This window comes from Perognathus longimembris, chromosome 7, assembly GCF_023159225.1.
Source record: "Perognathus longimembris pacificus isolate PPM17 chromosome 7, ASM2315922v1, whole genome shotgun sequence".
Taxonomy (NCBI): domain Eukaryota; kingdom Metazoa; phylum Chordata; class Mammalia; order Rodentia; family Heteromyidae; genus Perognathus; species Perognathus longimembris.
In genome coordinates, this window is record NC_063167.1 from 30,642,471 (window position 1) to 30,660,785 (window position 18,315).

The 18,315-nt window shown below is 46.2% G+C and overlaps 1 protein-coding gene across 2 annotated transcripts in view; it reads right to left on the reverse strand.

The window, feature by feature from the left end:
- Positions 1-18,100, reverse strand: part of Lrrc41 (leucine rich repeat containing 41) — a 24,175-nt gene extending 6,075 nt beyond the window's left edge. The window contains exons 1-4 of one of the 2 annotated variants that reach the window (XM_048351211.1): positions 17,806-18,100; positions 11,649-11,735; positions 10,372-10,442; positions 1,355-2,498 (exon numbers count right to left, since the gene is read on the reverse strand). In XM_048351211.1, the coding sequence (XP_048207168.1) occupies positions 1,355-2,498; positions 10,372-10,442; positions 11,649-11,735; positions 17,806-18,004 (1,501 nt within the window). In that variant the 5' untranslated portion in view covers positions 18,005-18,100. Of the gene's footprint in view, positions 1-1,354; positions 2,499-10,371; positions 10,443-11,648; positions 11,736-17,359; positions 17,527-17,805 lie in introns of those variants that run through there. The other variant, XM_048351212.1, reaches the window with a different exon arrangement.
- Between the last annotated feature and the right edge of the window lie 215 nt (positions 18,101-18,315).

The window sequence follows — 18,315 nt, forward strand, 5'->3', positions numbered from 1 at the left end:
GCCACAGTGCCACTTCTGGCTGTTTTCTATATATGTGGTGCTGGAGAATCGAACCCAGGGCTTCATGTATATGAGTCAAGCACTCTTGCCACTAGGCCATATTCCCCCTAGGAGACTTTTTATCCCCAATCAAGCACCATACACACAAAGTACAGATGCTGGAGTCAAGTTATACTGGTTTGAATCCTGGCTCTACAGGGTATCCTAGGCAAGTCACTTGATCACCTAAGATTTTTGCAGAATTATATAGTGAAACTAAACTGTCAGATACCCTTCTAAGTATGCAAAGTTATGACTTCCATAAGAAAGTAGGAGGCATGGAGCATAGGGAAAAGAGCCTTAAATTAGGTGATCTCATCCATTGTGAAGAAAAAGAATGAATGTAGAAATAAGAGTTTACTGGCTAGTTGAAAGAATTAATTTTCTTTTTGCAGTAGGAGGTGAAGCCACCTGGTGAGAAAGCAGAATAGGAATGGGAGCTGATATTGGAAACAGGTCTTAAGGGGTTGATGAATGAATGGAAGGCACCATTTGTATTAGCTGTGTGATTTTTCTTTAGCAGTGCTTAGCAACCTAAGCAGATTGCTTCATTTAGCTGAGCATAAGCAAGTGGGGAAGAACTCAAGCCTGCCTTGGCAGTTCAATGCTCTGACTTTGGGGCCTTGTCCCACACCTTGTCTGGACAGCTGATTTGATGTGGCTGGTGGGATCTAATTCCACCTTGTGGTTTACTTGTCCTCAGATTGTTTCCTTTATCCATCCATGTGATGAATCTTTTTTTTTTTTTGCCAGTCCTGGGGCTTGAACTCAGGGCCTGAGCACTGTCCCTGTCTTTTTGCTCAAGGCTAGCACTCTGCCACTTGAGCCACAGAGCCACTTCCGGCTTTTTCTATATATATGGTGCTGAGGAATTGAACCCAGGGCTTCATGTATATGAGGCGAGCAATTTACCACTAGGCCATATTCCCAGCCCTGAATCTTTTTGGTGCCACTACTGGGGCTTAATCCCAGGGCCTCTCAATCTTGTTTACCTTTTACTGCTCAAAGCTGGCAGTTTATCACTTAAGCCACATCTCCACTTCTGGCATTTTATTGGTTAACTGTAGGTTTGAGTCTTGCAGAGTTTTCTGCCTGATCTGGCTTTGAACACAGATCCTCAGATCTCAGCCTCCTGAGTAACTAGGATTACAGAGGTGTGTGTGTGTGTGTGTGTGTGTGTGTGTGTGTGTGTGCACAAATCTCCCATGAGGCACAAAAATGCATATCCTGATTAGTCACCCAATTCCTCCCGCAGAATGAGGCAAGCAGTATTGTTGGGAGGTCCAAGCCCAGCCTTTCCCCTCAAGGTGCTCACCATTGTAGGAGAGCGTAAGGCTCTCTAGAGACACCCAGGAGCTCAGCAGATGGCATAGTGTCAGAGCTGCCTCTGTGGAAAGAGGAACTGTGAATAGCTCCAAGGTGGAGATGCTTCGGAATCGTTGTGAGGCTTCCAGTGTTGGGAGCCCCAGGCAGCTGGGATCCGATCCATCCAAAGCTCCGCAGGCCACCTGCCCGATCTCCATCTCTTCACCATCCTCCTTCTCACCAGCCACAATAAAAACAAAGTCATATAGGTCTTCAGACTCTGCACCAGACCCCTGTCGGGTACGAGCACCCTTCTTCCCTGCAGCTCGTTTGAAACGCTTTAAGGGCTTGGGCTGTGGAGCTGAGTTGGCTGGAGCCCGTTTAGATGAGGATGTGGAAGAGGAGGCAGAGGCAGAAGAGGTGGCAGCTGGAGCAGAGGATGGCCTCTTGGTACCAGATGCCTCCTGAGAGGTGGCCGGAGAGTGCAGCTCCTTCTTAGGATCTGTCCCACCGGTTGCCAGGCTCTCCTGTGTGCTCCGGCGTGTTACCCGAGTAGCAGGTGCAGCCCTGGGCATCTGCTTGGCTTCGCTCTTCCGCCGGGTGGCCATCAGGGCTGCAGCACATCGCTCGGCAGCATCCCTGCGAGGCCTACGTGAACCCAGCAAGAGAGATCCTTCATCTCGCGATGGGGCCCGGCCTCGGGAGGCCTCTCCACAGAGGCGGCAGGGCAGGTTAGCAGGACCTGGCTGCCAAAACCCAGCACTCATGGTGAGGATAAGGATGAAAAGGGCTGACTCAGGCACAGGCCAAGAGTATAGGGACACTTGGCTGACAGCCCCATGGTGAATGAGCTGGTGCAGCAGCTGCCGAAGTGACTGCTGAGCAGCCACATCAGAGAACAGCAGGTGGCGGAACTTAAGGGTGTGCAGGCAACTGGCCAGGGTCTCCAGAACCCTGCGGTTGGGCTCAGCCACCAGCTCTGTTGCACCCTGCAGCATGTTACAGATGGTGAGCTGCCGGACATGACGGGAGCTATGCAAAAGAGGCGAGAAGCGCTGGTCACAGAGACGCCTGTCAGAAGACACATCGATGGTCCCACGTAGAACATGGGAAAAAAAAGCCTCCATAAACTTGGCTCGCCAACAGGTCACGCTCTGAAAACAGAGAACATGCCAGAAATCCATGACACCGAGTACTATGTGGAAACATCCCAGTTTCTTTCCAATTGCAAACTACTGAGCCAGGCAATTTTCTCTTTTTTCTTTTTTTGCCAGTCCTGGGGCATGGACTCAGGGCCTGAGCACTGTCCCTGGCTTCTTTTTGCTCAAGGCTAGCACTCTGCCACTTGAGCCACAGCGCCATTTACGGCTTTTTCTGTTCATGAGGAATCGAACCCAGGGCTTTTAAGCCACATTTCTAGCCCCACCAGGCAATTTTCTAAGCATTTTATACAGATTCTTCTAGTCTTCACATCTTTGATGTATTAGCTCAACTTTTACAGGTAAGAAAATAGGCACATAAGCTGATGAACAGAAGGAATATTTTACATTTTGGCTTCTCTTTTTGTAGGGCAGTCGTAAAGTGGTGCTTATCTAACAGTCATGGCATGAAGTCTATGTGTATCACATGTGAAAGTATTTTTAATGGTTTGTAAAATGTGGTGTTTTTTTTTTTTATGGTGCTGGGGACCAAAGCCAGGGCTTCACATGCTAGGTACTAGTGCTATATACCACTAAGCCACACGTACAAGTCAGTTTTTATTTTAAATCTTTGGTGTTCTCACTGGGCACTGATGGCTCACATCTATAATCCTAGCTTCTCAAGGGGTTGAGGTATGAGGATTGAGGTTTAAAGCCAACCTAGGCAGACAATCCAAGACACTAATCTCCAGTTAGCCAGCAAAAATGCCAGAAGAGGTATGGCTCAAGTGTAGAGTATCAGCTATGGAGGAGAGGGAAGCCAAGCAAAAGTATGAAGCCCTGAGTTCAAGCCCCAGTTATTGAATACAAATTCAAAAGTCCTTGGTGGTCTCAATTTCTTTTTTCAATTGAAATAAGGGTTGCACAAGAAGGTTATCACTGGTGTTACTGCACAGGTAAGTGGTAATCAACATTTGAGCCCAGGAAATCTGTTTGCCAAGATGGCTCCTGTTAATTCTTCCACATTTCATTCTAGAATGTGCTTTCAACCTCAATTTCTAACACCACCAGCTTTCTTCAATTATGACTTAAGAGTTGGCTACTTCGTCTCGTGTGTGTGTGTGTGTGTGTGCGCGCGCGCTGGTAAGGCTTAAACTCAAGGCTTCTCTTGCTTGGCTTTTTTGCTCAAGATTGGTGCTCTACCACTAGAGCCACACCTCCATTTCTGGCTTTTTTGTTGTTATGCCAATACTAGGGCTTGAACTCAGGGCCTGGTCACTGTCCTTTAGCTTTCTGCTCAAGGCTGGTGCTCTACCATTTAAGCCACAGCTCTACTTCTAGCTTTATGATGGCTAGAGATGAATCCTGTACTTGCATGCCCAGGCTGACTTTCAACTTCCATCCACAGATCTCAGGCTTCTTAGAAGCTAGGATTACGGTGTTAGCCACCTGTGTCTGACTAAGTGTTCTTTGTGTGTACTGATACTAGGCTTGAACTCAGGGCCTTGTTCTTTGGCTTACTTTCTGTGTTCAAAGCTGGTGCCCTACCACTTGAGACACAATCACCAGCTTTTTGCTGTTTAATTGGAGATAAATCTCTTGGATTTATTGTCCAGGGCTTGGCATTGAGCCATGATCCTTAGGTTTTAGCCCCCTGAGTAGCTAGGACTATAAGCATGAGCTGCCAATGCTGAATTCTGTCTTAAAATATGTTTCCCCATACTATAGTTCATTTGAAATTCTTCAGGCTAAAGCCCTTGTACAATATGGCCTCTTCTACCTGAGTAGCTTTATACCTCCTATGTCCTTTCTTATATGTCTAGAAATGTTCTCCATTGGTGACTAAATGGCCTTTTTTTCCCCCCCCTCAAGGCTAGCACTCTACCACTTGAGCCGCAGCGTCCACCTCTGGCTTTTTCTGTGTATGTGGTGCTGAGGAATTGAACCCAGGACTTCATGCATGCCAAGTGAGCACTCTACCACTAAACCACATTCCCAACCACTTCTTTTTTTTTTTTTTTTTAAATCACTGAGGATTTAACTGGGGGCCTCATGTCATTCTTTGAAGCTGTTTCTTGTGGGACTCCTGACACATCTAAGATATTCCATTGGGGCTGGGAATATGGCCTAGTGGCAAGAGTGTTCGTCTTGTATACATGAAGCCCTGGGTTCAAGTCCGCAGCACTACCATTTTCTATGGCCAGAAGTGGCACTGTGGCTCAAGTGGCAGAGTGCTAGCCTTGAGCAAAAAGAAGCCAGGGACGGTGCTCAGGCACTGAGTTTAAGGCCCGGGACTGGCAAAAACAAACAAACAGATGTTCCATGTTCCAAGGTGCATCTTTCTTTTTCTTGGTAGGTCATGAGGCTTGAACTCAGGGCCTGGGTACCCTCCCTGAACTCTTTTGCTCAAGGCTACTGCTCTACCACTTTGTGCCACTGCTCCACTTCTCCTTTTCTGGTGGTTAACTGGAGATAAGAGTCTCATGGACTTTCCTGTCTGAGCTGGCTCAGAAGTGTGATTCTCCTATCTCAGCCTCTGAGTAGATAGGATTATAGGTGGCCACGACCAGCACCTGGCTCCAAGGTATATTTGATCTCTACTGGTGAAATTTCTGGACAGCAGGAACCAAATCTTAAGATTTGTTTTCTCCAAAGCAAATTATTTACTTTAATGGACATAGGACTTCTAGACTTGATATTGTGACATTTCAGGTAAGGTCCAGACATTTTACCTTCTCCGGAATAACAGATATTTTTATTAGAAGTTAAGAAGTAGTAGTAACTCAAAAGGACACATTGAGACAAAGATAGGTACCAGGCTCTTGAGTTACTAATTCAAAGCTATCTCTAAATCCATCCTCTTCTAAAGACTGCACTGTAAAGTCTGTTTATTTCAATATTCATCCCAGTTCTGCCACTATGCTGTGGACATTTTTTTTTTTGTCAGTTGTGGGGCTTGAACTCAGGGCCTCGGTATTGTCCCTGAGCTATTTTGCTCAAGGCTAGTGCTCTACCACTTCGAACCACAGTGCCACTTCTGGTTTTCTAGTGGTTAATTGGAGATAAGAGGCTCACAGACTTCCCTGCCTGGGCTGGCTCTGAACCATGATCCTCAGATCTCAGCCTCCCGAGTAGCTAGGATTATAGGCGTGAGCCACCAGTGCCTGGCGTCCTGTTGACATCTGTAGATACCTACTTTATAGGAATATTGTGAAAATCAAATGAGGGTACAAGTTGAAGGTCTTTGAAGCAAAGGCAGAAGGGGTCTAAGATAACCTAAGACTAAAGTTACAGTTTTTCTCTCTCTCTCTCTTTTTTTTTTTTTTTCATACCAGAGTCATACTCAATTTATATCTGACATTTTTAGGGGACAGGTCTCTAGTATCTTCAGGTAAAAGTGTTATTCCCTTTATCTTAGCTTTTCCCCTAGTCAGTACCTATGATGGTAATAATTAGGAATAATTCTTCATACTTGAGCTACTTGCAAGTCAGCAACAGAGAAGGGCTTTGCTCACCAGCAGCAGGACATTAGGAGAACAGGAAAAACATACCTGGCAACCAGATCTCTGCTGGGTTTGTTGTTTGCCAGTGTTGGGCGTTAAACACAGGACACTAAGCATTCTAACAAGCAGTCTTATTAGGCTATACTCCCAATCTTCTGTTCAGCTTTGAATGGAGGTAGAGTATACTCACGAGTCCTTCAGGTTCTACCTCACTAGCCCTTTTCCTGCACAGCTGCCAGGCCACAAAAGTTTTGTGTTGTTTTTTTTCCCCTTGAGGGGGGAGCAGTACTGAGGCTTGAACTCAGGGCCTTAAGCTTTTCCTTGACTTTTGCTCTACTACCACTTGGAGCCACGCTTCCACTTTTAGGTTTTAGCTGAAAGAGAATTGCCTAGGTGGGTTTTGAGCCTTAATCCTCAGATCTCAGCCTTCTAAGAAGTTAAGATTATAAGTGTGGGCCACTGGCATCTGACCTATCTTTTTTTTTAATGGAAGGGTCTTCTTATGCAGATAGGTTGGCCTCAGACTATGATCCTTTTGCTTCAGCTTTCTGAGTACTGAGATTATGGGCATGGTGCTACTCTATCACACCCAGATTGACATATGTACACTTGACAAACACTTGCAAATAACTCTTGCAAATAACTTCACAACTAAGACAGATAGATGTGGCAAGAAGAAATGCAGATCAGATAGCGAACTTCTAGACATGTGAATGGTTGAAGACAATAGGAGAGAATATTCGAGGCTGGAACATCCTGAGCATATGCTATTGCAATAAACAGCATGATACAGTGATTAGAAACAAGCACTCCGGAGCCCACTTACTTCAACTTTATTTATTTATTTATTTATTTATTTATTTATTTATTTATTTATTTATGTATGTAGGCCAGTCCTGGGCTTTGGACTCAGGGCCTGAGCACTGTCCCTGGCTTCTTTTTGCTCAAGGCTAGCACTCTGCCACTTGAGCCACAGCACCACTTCTGGCCATTTTCTGTATATGTGGTGCTGGGGAATTGAACCCAGGGCCTCATGTATAGGAGGCAAGCACTGTTGCCACTAGGCCATATCCCCAGCCCTACTTCAACTTTAATCCTAGTGCTGCTGCACACTAACTGCAACCTTAGGCAGATATTTCGCCTCTTTCTTGTCAGTTTCCTTTCTAGCGGGAAGGAGGTAACCATACTAACATAACAGGAAAGTGTCAGGGTTAAATGTGTAAGGTTAGTTGCACAGTTATCTTAATGGCTTATGAATTAATGTAGATGCAAACAGCAGCTCACTGGATTTTATTCTATGACCAACCTTTGGAACAATCTATGCTAAAAGCTGGAAAATACCAAGTCACTCATTTTGTGGACTATGAGGCAGACAACACAAAACTCTTGCATGAGGGCAATGGGAATGAGGCACTGCCAATGAGGTGTGACACCTGTCCACCAACATAATCTTAGGCCTACCTCAATGGGCTGGCAGCTTCAGGGACTGATAGGGGAGAAGGAATTGTGTATACAAATTAGAAAGGACTAAATATTTTCCTTTACTCGGTTAAGAGTCAGCAAATGTTCAGAAACTATATTGTCCATTTTTGCTTTTCTGGTAATAGAATGATTTTTGGGAAGATAATGAAGCAAACCAAAATAATTTGCAAACCAACTATGTAATATCTATGTATATGTACATGTGGATATATTTATGTTTGAAAACTCAGACATTCTTGAATGCTTTCAAATGCTGAGAGTTTTTGAACATTACACCACTATGTATTTAAATATTTATTTGGTTCTTTGAGACAAGGTCTCCCTTATGTAACTCAAGCTGACCTGAACTTACAGCGTAGCTCAGATAGGCCTGAAGCTCAAAATCCTTTTGCCCTCCTGCAGGAATTAGAACTTCATACTACCATGCCTGTTTTTTCTTTTTTTCCTTTCTTTTTTTAAGCTGGAAAGCTACATTTCTGGATTTTTGGTGGTTAACTGGAGATGAGAGATGAGATGAGGAAGTTATGTCATAATGAAAGTGGCCTTGTCATTCTGAAAATGTAGGTGTAACAATAATTCATTAGTGAACTAATTTATTTGCTTATTGCTGTGCAGGGGAATCAAGCCCAAGGCCTTGAACATGCTAGGTAAAGAACCACATTCTCAGTCCTATTTTTTTTTTTTTTTTTTTTTTTTTTTGGCCAGTCCTGGGCCTTGGACTCAGGGCCTGAGCACTGTCCCTGGCTTCTTTCCACTCAAGGCTAGCACTCTGCCACTTGAGCCACAGCGCCGCTTCTGGCCATTTTCTGTATATGTGGTGCTGGGGAATCGAACCTAGGGCCTCGTGTATCTGAGGCAGGCACTCTTGCCACTAGGCTATATCCCCAGCCCTCTCAGTCCTATTTTTGAATATTTAAATTGCTTGTTTTTTGGCCAGTTCTGGGGCTTGGACTCAGAGCCTGAGCACTGTCCCTGGCTCCTTTTTGCTCAAGGCTAGCACTCTGCCACTTGAGCCACAGCGCCACTTCTGGCTGTTTTCTATATATGTGGTGCTGAAGAATCGAACCTAGGGCTTCACATATACGAGGCAAGCACTCTTGCCACTAGGCCATATTCCCAGTCCTTGAATATTTAAATTGTTTCTAGCCTTTTTATTTATTTGAGGAATGGTACTGGCATTACAAGTTAGAACCTTATCCTTGTTAGGGAGGTGGACTACCACTTGAGACATACCCTCAGCCTTTTGCTTCAGTTATTTTTCAGACAGGATCTTGTATGTGTGTGTGTGTCTGTGTGCGTGTCTATGTCTGTGTTCCAGTTCTGGTGCTTGAACTCAGGACCTGGGCACTATCTCTGAGCTTTTCTTTTTCTTTCTCAAGGTTAGTGTTCTACCACTACCACTTGAGCCATACCTCCACTTCCAGCTTTTTGGCGGCTAATTTGGATGAATATCACATACTTTCCTGTCCAGGCTAGCTTTGAACTGCAATCCTCAGATCTCAGTCTTATGTTTTTGCCTAGGTCAGCCTCACACCAGATCTTCCTACATATGGATTCTCTTTGTTCCTAGGATAACAGGCTTGTACACAATGCCTGCTTATTGGATGAGATGGGTTCTCACTAACTTTTTACCCAGGTTGGCCTCAATTATCCTGATGCATAGACTCCTCTTCTAATTGTTAAGTCTTCAAGATAGGAGACTGTGTTTGGACTTCTGATAGCTAAGATATTATCTGGCTTGTGGTACATTTTTATAAATAGCTACTAGACTAAATCTGTCTTGTCAATGGAGCAGCAAAAGAAATTCTGCAATTCTGAGTTCCTTGTAGAACAGACCGTATTATGCTGTTGTCCAGGTTATTTGAATAATGGGAAGCTTATTACCTATGGAATTAGCTTATTTCATATACCATAATCTTACAAGTTTAAAATTTTATGTTTAGATGCTCAAAAATAGATTTTCCTTTAGCTTTTTACTTTGCTCTTTCTTTCATGTGACAATCATTCAAGTATTTCAAGATGGTTCACGTTTCCCAAGTTGTCTCTTTTTCAGGAATAGTATTCATTTTCCAAATGTGACTCATGTGATGTGGCTTTGACTTTTTTCTCCATAATCCAGAGATAGACTGACAACTGCCAAACCTGGCTAGACTATTGTTCCTATTGTCCTTCAGCCTATGTTCTACTTAACATTAGTTCACATGACTCAGGGGACAGTCATTACAAGCAGCTTCAGCAGTGTTGAGTAAGCCCCTTTTATCTTTTTTATATAAGCTCCTGCTAAGCCAGACCCCTCTATCTCCTCCTCCAAAGCCTTGCATTTAGAATTTTTGGAATTGGTGAAAAGATGGTTTGGTTTATTTCTTTTTCTTTTTTGTTGGTGAGACTTAAACTCAGGGCCTGTGTGCTGTTCCTAAGCTCTTTCACTTAAGGCTAGTGCTTTACCACTTTGAGCCACAGCTCCACTTCCAGTTTTCGGTGGTTAATTGGAGACAAGAGTCTCACAGATTTTCTTGCCTGGGCTGGCTTTGAATCGCACTCCTCAGATCTCAGACTCCTGAGTAGCTAGGATAACAGGTGTGAGCCACCAGCGCCTGGCTTGGTTCTATTAATTTCATTTTGTTAGATTCAGCATTGCACCAACTCTGCCAAGAATTCCATGAATCCTGGCTCTTTCATTCACTGGGATCATATGCTTCTCTGTTTTGTGTGTCCTATTCAAACATGAACAAGCAAGTGAATGACAAATACCCACAACTTTGTGACAAGCCATCTGAGCCCCACTCCCTAATCTATCCTATCTCTGCCCCAGCACTTTACAGCTGCCAGCTTACATATGTGTGCTATTTCCGCATTCACCTGTGCAGGCTTAGGCTACAGTTCTACCAGGCATTTTAACTTACTTCCAAACTGGAAGGCCTTGTCTTCATCAGTTCATCCCATAGTCGGCGCCAAATAGCTTGAGTGGAGAGACCTGTAGGAAGAAATATCATACTTAGTTGGTAGCTTGCTGGCCACCAGGAGTGAAGTACACCAGCCTTTCATGTTGTCTTCTGGCCTCACGGGAGCAACATGGCACAGTGGTTAGAACACTAGCTTTAAAGATACTGTGTAGGTTTGAAAATCAGCAGAGTAGACTCTAGCTGTGTGATCATGGGTAAGTTATTTATATATACTTGAAATTATTCATTTGTAATATATACCTAAAAACAGCTGTTTCCTAAGTTGGTAAAAGAATTAAATAAGTAAATGATTTTCTCTGGGTAAAGTACTTAGGGCAACATTTGGCATATTAGGGCTGGATAAGTGTTCATTGTTAACATGTATCCAAAGAGGGGAGGTAGCTTGATGAAAGAAAAACTAAGGGAGTCAGTTATAGGATCTACTGGCTTTGCTGTTGTATCACTTTTATCAGAACAGCAGGGAACATATCCTTGGCTTTGTATTGCACACTGTAGGGAGTTGTATAAGAAAGTAGGTATGAGCTGAGCACCCATGGCTCACACCTATAATCCTAACTAACCAGGAGGCTGAGATCTGAGGATTGTGGTTTGAAGCCAGCCCAGGCAGGAAAAGCCATAAGACTTTGTTTTTTTTTTTTGCCAGACTTGGGCCTTGAACTCAGGGCCTAAGCACTGTCCCTGGCTTCTTTTTGCTCAAGGCTAGCACTCTGCCACTTGAGCCACAGCGCTACTTCTGGCCATTTTCTATATATGTGGTGCTGGGGAATCAAACCCAGGGCTTCATGTATTCGAGGCAAGCACTCTTGCCACCAGACTAAATTCCCAGCCACGCTTTAAGACTCTTATCTCCAATTAATCACTAGACAATGCCAAAGGAGCACTGTGACTCAAGTGGTGGAGCGCTAGCATTGAGCAAAAAAGAGCTTAGGGACAGTGCCTAGGCCCAGAGTTCAAGCCTCAGGATTGGCAAAAAAAAAAAAAAAAAAAAGGAAGAGGTTACTTTTTTTCTTTTATAAGTACAATATGTGTTGATCAATGTTATAAGCCTTCCATTGTTCTCCTCCCCATCTTTCCCAGTCCCATCTATACCCGCAAGTAAGGTTACTTTTTGAAAAGCATAAAGTCCTATGTGTGTATTACTTATACTATTTACCTGAAGAACATCACAGTATCTTTTTTGATAATCATTGACTAAGAAAGAGAAGAAAGATACTTACCTTTCTTGAGGGCAGTTTCCTCAATTCTCTCCAAGTAATATATATTGAGCAGAGGTAAGATGCTTTGAAGTATTGGGCCTGGGAGGGCTACAAAACAACAACAACAACAACAACAAACTTTACTTTTCCACTTTCCCTGGGTTCCAAGCATTATTTATTCTATTGGAAATGAAAACAGAAGGATAGCCGTCTCATTTGACAAATGAAACCCAGAACAGCTAACTTAGGTCTCTTCTAAACTCTTGTCCATTTACTTTAACATACAGTTACAGCTGGAATTTCAGGAGCAAGAGTGAGATAACAAAGCAAGCTGTTCCTAAATGAGTGGCAGCAGTCAGTTTATAATCACATTGAATGAACCATTTTTTATTTAAAGGTCTGACCAAATGTGTGTTGTCTTCATAATCTGGGCTAATTTAAGCCTCTTACTTTGCCTCCTATACTTCAGCTACACTAAGCTATTTTTTTTCATGTATCTGCTGCTTTTTGCCTCTGTGTGCTATTCTCTCCAACAAGAATGTCCTTGTCCCTTCAGCATATTAGCAACTTTCAACCATCATAAGCCATTTAATTAAGCCTTTCCTGAATCCCTTTCCACTCTTTCAGATTGAGCACTCCTATTCTTTGAGCCATCATTTTGTCCTGAACATAGTACTTCTTATAAAGAACAGTAATAATTAGGCCAGTAGCTTGCATCTGTAAAATCCCAGCTACTTGGGAGGACAGAAGAGGTTCAAAGGCAGCCCTCAATTTTTTTGTGTGTGCCTGTAATCCTGTCAACAAGAAAGGCACAGGAGGAGGATCAAGTCCTAGCTGGTGAGGGTAAACATGAGACCTTATCTGAAAAATAAAGGAAAAGGGGCTGAGAGCATGGTTTAAGTGGGAGAGCACTAGATAAAATGCATATATTCTAAATTCACTATATCTTTTTTTTTTTTTTTGGCCAGTCCTGGGCCTTGAACTCAGGGCCTGAGCACTGTCCCTAGCTCCTTTTTGCTCAAGGCTAGCACTCTGCCTCTTGAGCCACAGCGCCACTTCTGGCCGTTTTCTATATATGTGGTGCTGAGGAATCAAACCCAGGGCTTCCTGTAAACAAGGCGAGCGAGCACTCTTGCCACTAGGCCATATTCCCAGCCCCTAAATTCACTATATCCTAAAACCAGATTTTGCTAACCTCTCTGTTTCAGAAAGAGATTACAGTAGGCTAAAGGATTGAACAAATCTAGGTGAAATCCTGATTGTTCACTTAGTGAAGTGTGAATTCTTTTTTTTTTTTTTTTTTTGCCCGTCCTGGGGCTTGGACTCAGAGCCTGAGCACTGTCCTTGGCTTCATTTCAAGGCTAGCACTCTGCCACTTGAGCCACAGCGCCACTTCTGGCCATTTTCTATATATGTGGTGCTGAGGAATCGAACCTACAGCTTCATGTATACAAGGCAAGCACTTTTGCCACTAGGCCATATTCCCATATTCCCAGCCCCTGAAGTGTGAATTCTTTTTTTTTTTTTTTTTTTTTTGGCCAGTCCTGGGGCTTGGACTCAGGGCCTGAGCACTGTCCCTGGCTTCTTTTTGCTCAAGGCTAGCACTCTGCCACTTGAGCCACAGCGCCACTTCTGTCCATTTTCTGTATATGTGGTGCTGGGGAATCGAACCCAGGGCCTCATATATATGAGCCAGGCACTCTTGCCACTAGGCCATATCCCCAGCCCCTGAAGTGTGAATTCTTGAACAAATTGTTTAACCTCTTTAATCTGTTTCCTTCATTTTTTTTTTTTTTTTTGCCACTCCTGGGCCTTGGACTCAGGGTCTGAGCACCATCCCTGGCTTCCTTTTGCTCAAGGCTAGCACTCTGCCACCTGAGCCACAGCGCCCCTTCTGGCCGTTTTCCATATATGTGGTGCTGGGGAATCGAACCGAGAGCTTCATGTGTAGGAGGCAAGCGCTCTTGCCACTAGGCCATATTCCCAGCCCTGTTTCCTTCATTTTAAAATGGAGACAGAACAGAAATTACTACCTCACAATACAGTTGTGAAAATTGAAAATCTTGCTTATAATCTTTAAGACAATTCCTGGCCAAAATAAACTCACTGATTATTAACTATTACATTTATTCTGCCAATATATATTCAGGCAGACCTTTTTTAATACTGAATGGTTATGACTGTGAACTGATTTACTTAGGAACAGTTTGTTTTGTGGGGTTTTCTTGCTCCAGAATAAACACATCAAGTATAAGTTTTTTGAGTGTACCAAAACTTTCATTCTAGTCTCCTTTTTAAAAATAATTGGTGATGGTACAGAGGCTTGAACCCAGGGCCAGAGTCCTCTCAACTTAGCGTTTTTGTTTTTTTTTCTTTTTCTTTTATGTTCAGGGCCTGTGGTCTGTCTCTTAGTTTTTGTTCAAGACTGGGACTCTAGCACTTGAGCCACAGCTCCACATCCAGCCTTTTGCTAGTTAATTGGAGATAAGAGTCTCATGGACTTTCCTGCTAGGGCTGCCTGCAAACTACAATCCTCAGATCTTAGCCACTGGTGCCTGGTTTCCACAATGTACTTTTATCTTTATTTGTAGAATAACTGTAAAATCCAGTACAATTCTTTCAATAAGTAGTGAAGATACCTGTTGAATCAAAGTACTAATTCCCTATGCCATTATGGTAATGTAGGTTATCTCATCTGTCATCTAGAATAACTGCTTTCTTCCACTTAACAACTCTGAATCCTGCTCTTCCTGGTGATATTTCCCTCCTCAAAACCCTTCAAAGGTTTTCTATTACATTCAAGATAAAGTTTAAACTCTACATCCTGATATTTGAAGTATATTTTACTGGAGACTTCTCATGATTCTCTCTCCCTCTCCATTTCCTTACACAAATTATTTACTAGTCTTCTACCTCCAGAATACCATTCTTAGAGGGTGCTCCAGTGGCACAATCGGTTAGCGCGCGGTACTTATATAACAGAATACCATTCTTAGCACTCTTACTTGACGCTGCTAAAAAGGCCTTACTTTTTTTTTTTTTTTTTCTGTACTTGTCCTGGGGTTTGAACTCAGGGCCTTGCTCTCTTACTTGGCTTTTTCTCCTCAAAGCTGGCACTCTATCACTTGAGCTACACTTGTACTTCCAGCTTTTTCCTGGTTAACTGGAGATAAGAGTCTCAAGGACTTTTATGTGTGGCTTGACTTAAAATCTTTTTCCGAAGATTTCAGCTTCCAGAGTAGCCAGGATTATAGGTGTGAGCTACCTAAGCTCCGCTTAAAAAGCCTTACTTGCTTCTGCCTTCTCTTTTAAAAAAAATTATTATTGGGGCTGGGGATATGGCCTAGTGGCAAGAGTGCCTGCCTCATATACACGAGGCCCTGGGTTCGATTCCCCAGCACCACATATACAGAAAATGGCCAGAAGTGGCGCTGTGGCTCAAATGGCAGAGTGCTAGCCTTGAGCAAAAAGAAGCCAGGGACAGTGCTCAGGCCCTGAGTCCAAGGCCCAGGACTGGCAAAAAAAAAAAAAAATAAAAATATTATTTTATTTATTTATTGTCAAAGTGATGTATAGAGGGGCTACAGTTTCATACACAAGGCAGTGTATACATTTCTTATCCAACTTGTTACCCCCTCCCTGATTCCCCCCCATCTTCCCCCCTCCTCATACCCCTCCCCCCTATGAGTTGTACAGTTGGTTTACAGCATATAGTTTTGTAAGTATCGCTGTTGCACTGGTTTGTCTTTTATCCTTTGTCTATTTTGATATTCCCCTTCCCTTCCCTAGTTCCAATACACACACACACACACACACACACACACACACACACACACACACACAATATCCAGGGTACTGAAGTCAGTTTCAGCTTCTGCCTTTTCTGTGTGACTGTTTTCCTGGTCTAGGACTACAGGGTTTTTCCTCCTAGTCTTCTTTTATCCTGCCTGAGGGCTCAGCCAGGAATAGAGGAAGGGACCGTAGAAATAAATAGAGGAGAAGAATAAAGGAGATTAAGAAAATGGTTGATTATTCTGCTGAGAAGAGGTGACACAGGAAAAAGTTCTTCAGGGCCTTACCCATTTCCCTCCAATATGCTATGCTTAATTTGGCTGTCTCCTCTCACAGCCCCAGTAATTCTTGCCTCCTCTTACACACAAACTATGTTCTTTGTTTCTCTATTCTTCTGAAGCCAAGTTCTTCCCAGATTCCTTCCAGCCTATACCTTTCTTTAATGTTTTCCCTTACAGAGTTGGAGGTCTTCTTCCCTTCTAGCTAGGGTTAGCATCTCAAGAGCTTCAGGCTAATACAGTCATACCTTCTCTGTCTTCTACATTCCCAGAGCCTTACCTTCCATTCCCCACAGGTCAGCATGACCCGTATCTTCCTAGCTCTAAGGCAAAGGGCTTCTAAGATCTGATCTCCACATACAGCCTGAGAAGTTCTAATGTTCTGTTTTCTCACTACCTGAAGGCACTTAGGCCTCCTCAGTACTGGTGGCCCACTTCCACTACCAAAGGCCTCTTCGATTAGTCCAGGCCTTAAAGGCCTTGGGGCTCATTCTGGAGCCCTAACCCTCCAAACCTACCACCTCATGGTGTAACATCCTCTCCCCCCACTGGTCAAGTGTGCTTACACACTGGTCCTCACTCCAGACCCGACCAAGGCCTTCCTCCAGGCAGATTCCCTCCCCCATTCCAGCTGAGGCCTCCTGGTAGAACACACCCTCCCCCGCAAACTCCAAGGCCAAGGCCAGGAGCCTCATCTCCGGCCACCTCCCTCCTCTCAGCTTTTCCCCCAACTTGGTCTGTGATGTCCTCACTCAACTTCACCCTAGCTCTGCACCCCACCCCCATCATGCCCAGCAGCCGGTCAAGCCATGGGTCTTCCCTGTCCCCCAAGCAGTCTGGCCCGCTTTCTCCTTTCACAATCTTACACTGTCAGTCCTTCACGTCCTGGGCCCGTTTCCCTCATCAGCTGCTAGACTATCTTCGCAGTACCCACCCTACGTGCAGGCCCTTCCTGGGCCCATTCGGCAGCAGGCCTCCCTGCCTCCCATAACGCACCCACTGAACTCGGGCCCAGCAGCCCAACTACTCCCTTAACCCTTCTCGGTCCCTCTAGCGCCCCAGGCCGCCTGCCTTGGCAGATTAGCTCCAACTGCCCATCCACCAAGGTCCAGCCCTCCCTTGATGGCCACACTAAGGCCTGGGGCCTCGGTCCACTCGCTTTCGGATCAAGGCCTCTTCCCCTCGACGCGCCCCCTAACACTCCCGCCGCTCCGTCTGGGACCCTTGGGCCATCGCCTGGCCAGGGGTGCTCGTCGGCCCTTCCCACCGGCCCGTGGATCCAGCCTTCCCGGCTTGCTGAACAGCTCCCGGCCCTTCCCCTGGCTCTCCGCCCTTCCTCCCGATCCGGCCGGTCCGAGTGGACGGCCCCGTGAACCCCAGCGCTCCCTGCTCGGCAGGTCGCTCCGTCGCTCAGTCGGTTCGGCAGCCACTGAGGCCCCGATCGTTCCGTGCGCTCCGGCCAGCTCGGGTCCGTCAGGCAGGCCGCGGCGCCCGGAGCCGCTCGGCCCGTCCTCCAACCCCACTCCAGCGCTCGGGAGACCTCGGTCCCACCCCGCCCATCGGCTGGGCCCCCCGGAGTCTCAGCACCCCCGGGTGTGTCCAGCAGACCTAGGAGGCCCCGACCGTCGGTCAGTTTAGGTGGCCCCAGGCCTGGCCTCCTACCCGCACGGCAGAGCCTGCCAATCTCGGCCCCTGCCCCGGGTCAGCCAGGGCGGCCGGGCCAGCCCTGCCCATCAGTTCGACTTCTGAGACTGCTCGGTCCCGGTCCCGGTCCGGCCCGGCTGGTTGTCAGCTCGGTGCCCGCGGCTCGGGCCTGCCAGTCCGGCCTCAGTCGCCCGGGCCCTGCCTACTTTGCCCTAAATCCGGCGCCCTGGCCTCGCCCCCCCGCGCCCCCCAGCCAAGCCGCGGTGCCGGTCCACTTGCTCGTTCGCTCTCGGTCTCTGTCCAGCCCTGTCAGTCATGGAATTCATGCTCCGACCCAGCAGTCTAGCTTGCGGTGCCCGGGGCCGGGCCTTGCCCCGGGCCTCTCGGCCTCGCCCCCCGCGCCCCCTGGCCGCTGGGCCGCCCCCCGCTCGTTGTCAGGGGTAGCCCCTCACCCCGCGACTTACCCCACACCCCGCTCTCCAGAACCCCCATATGGGCGCTCACCGCCCGCCCGCACAGCTCGAACAGGGCGGGGGGAGCGCTAGGGCCCGAGGCCGAGCTCTTCGCTGGCGCCGCCTCCCGGGACGTGGCCTCCATGGTCGTTGCCGCCGCTACCTCACAGAACCAGCAACTCCGGGCGCGCCAGGCCTCGGGCGCCGCCATCTTGGGGAGGTGCGCGAGCCCGAGGGTGACACTCGAAGGCCGCCATCTTGAAAAGGTCAGCAGTTAGGACGGTTCCATTAGCGAGATAGGTAAGAAGCGTCAACTGACGCTACAGGCCTGCCGAATGAATTGGCGCGATTTCCCATGCTTCTAGGAATTTCCACGCGGATCAAGCATTTCTATCACTAAGTGTGGACCTAGAGTAGCTGGATAGTCGTTCGTTGGCAGAGCCCTTGCTGGTGCAAATGCAGGCTCCCCCTACGCTCTGCTCCTGGACGATGGTACATGCCAATCTGAGCGTGTGTTCGGGA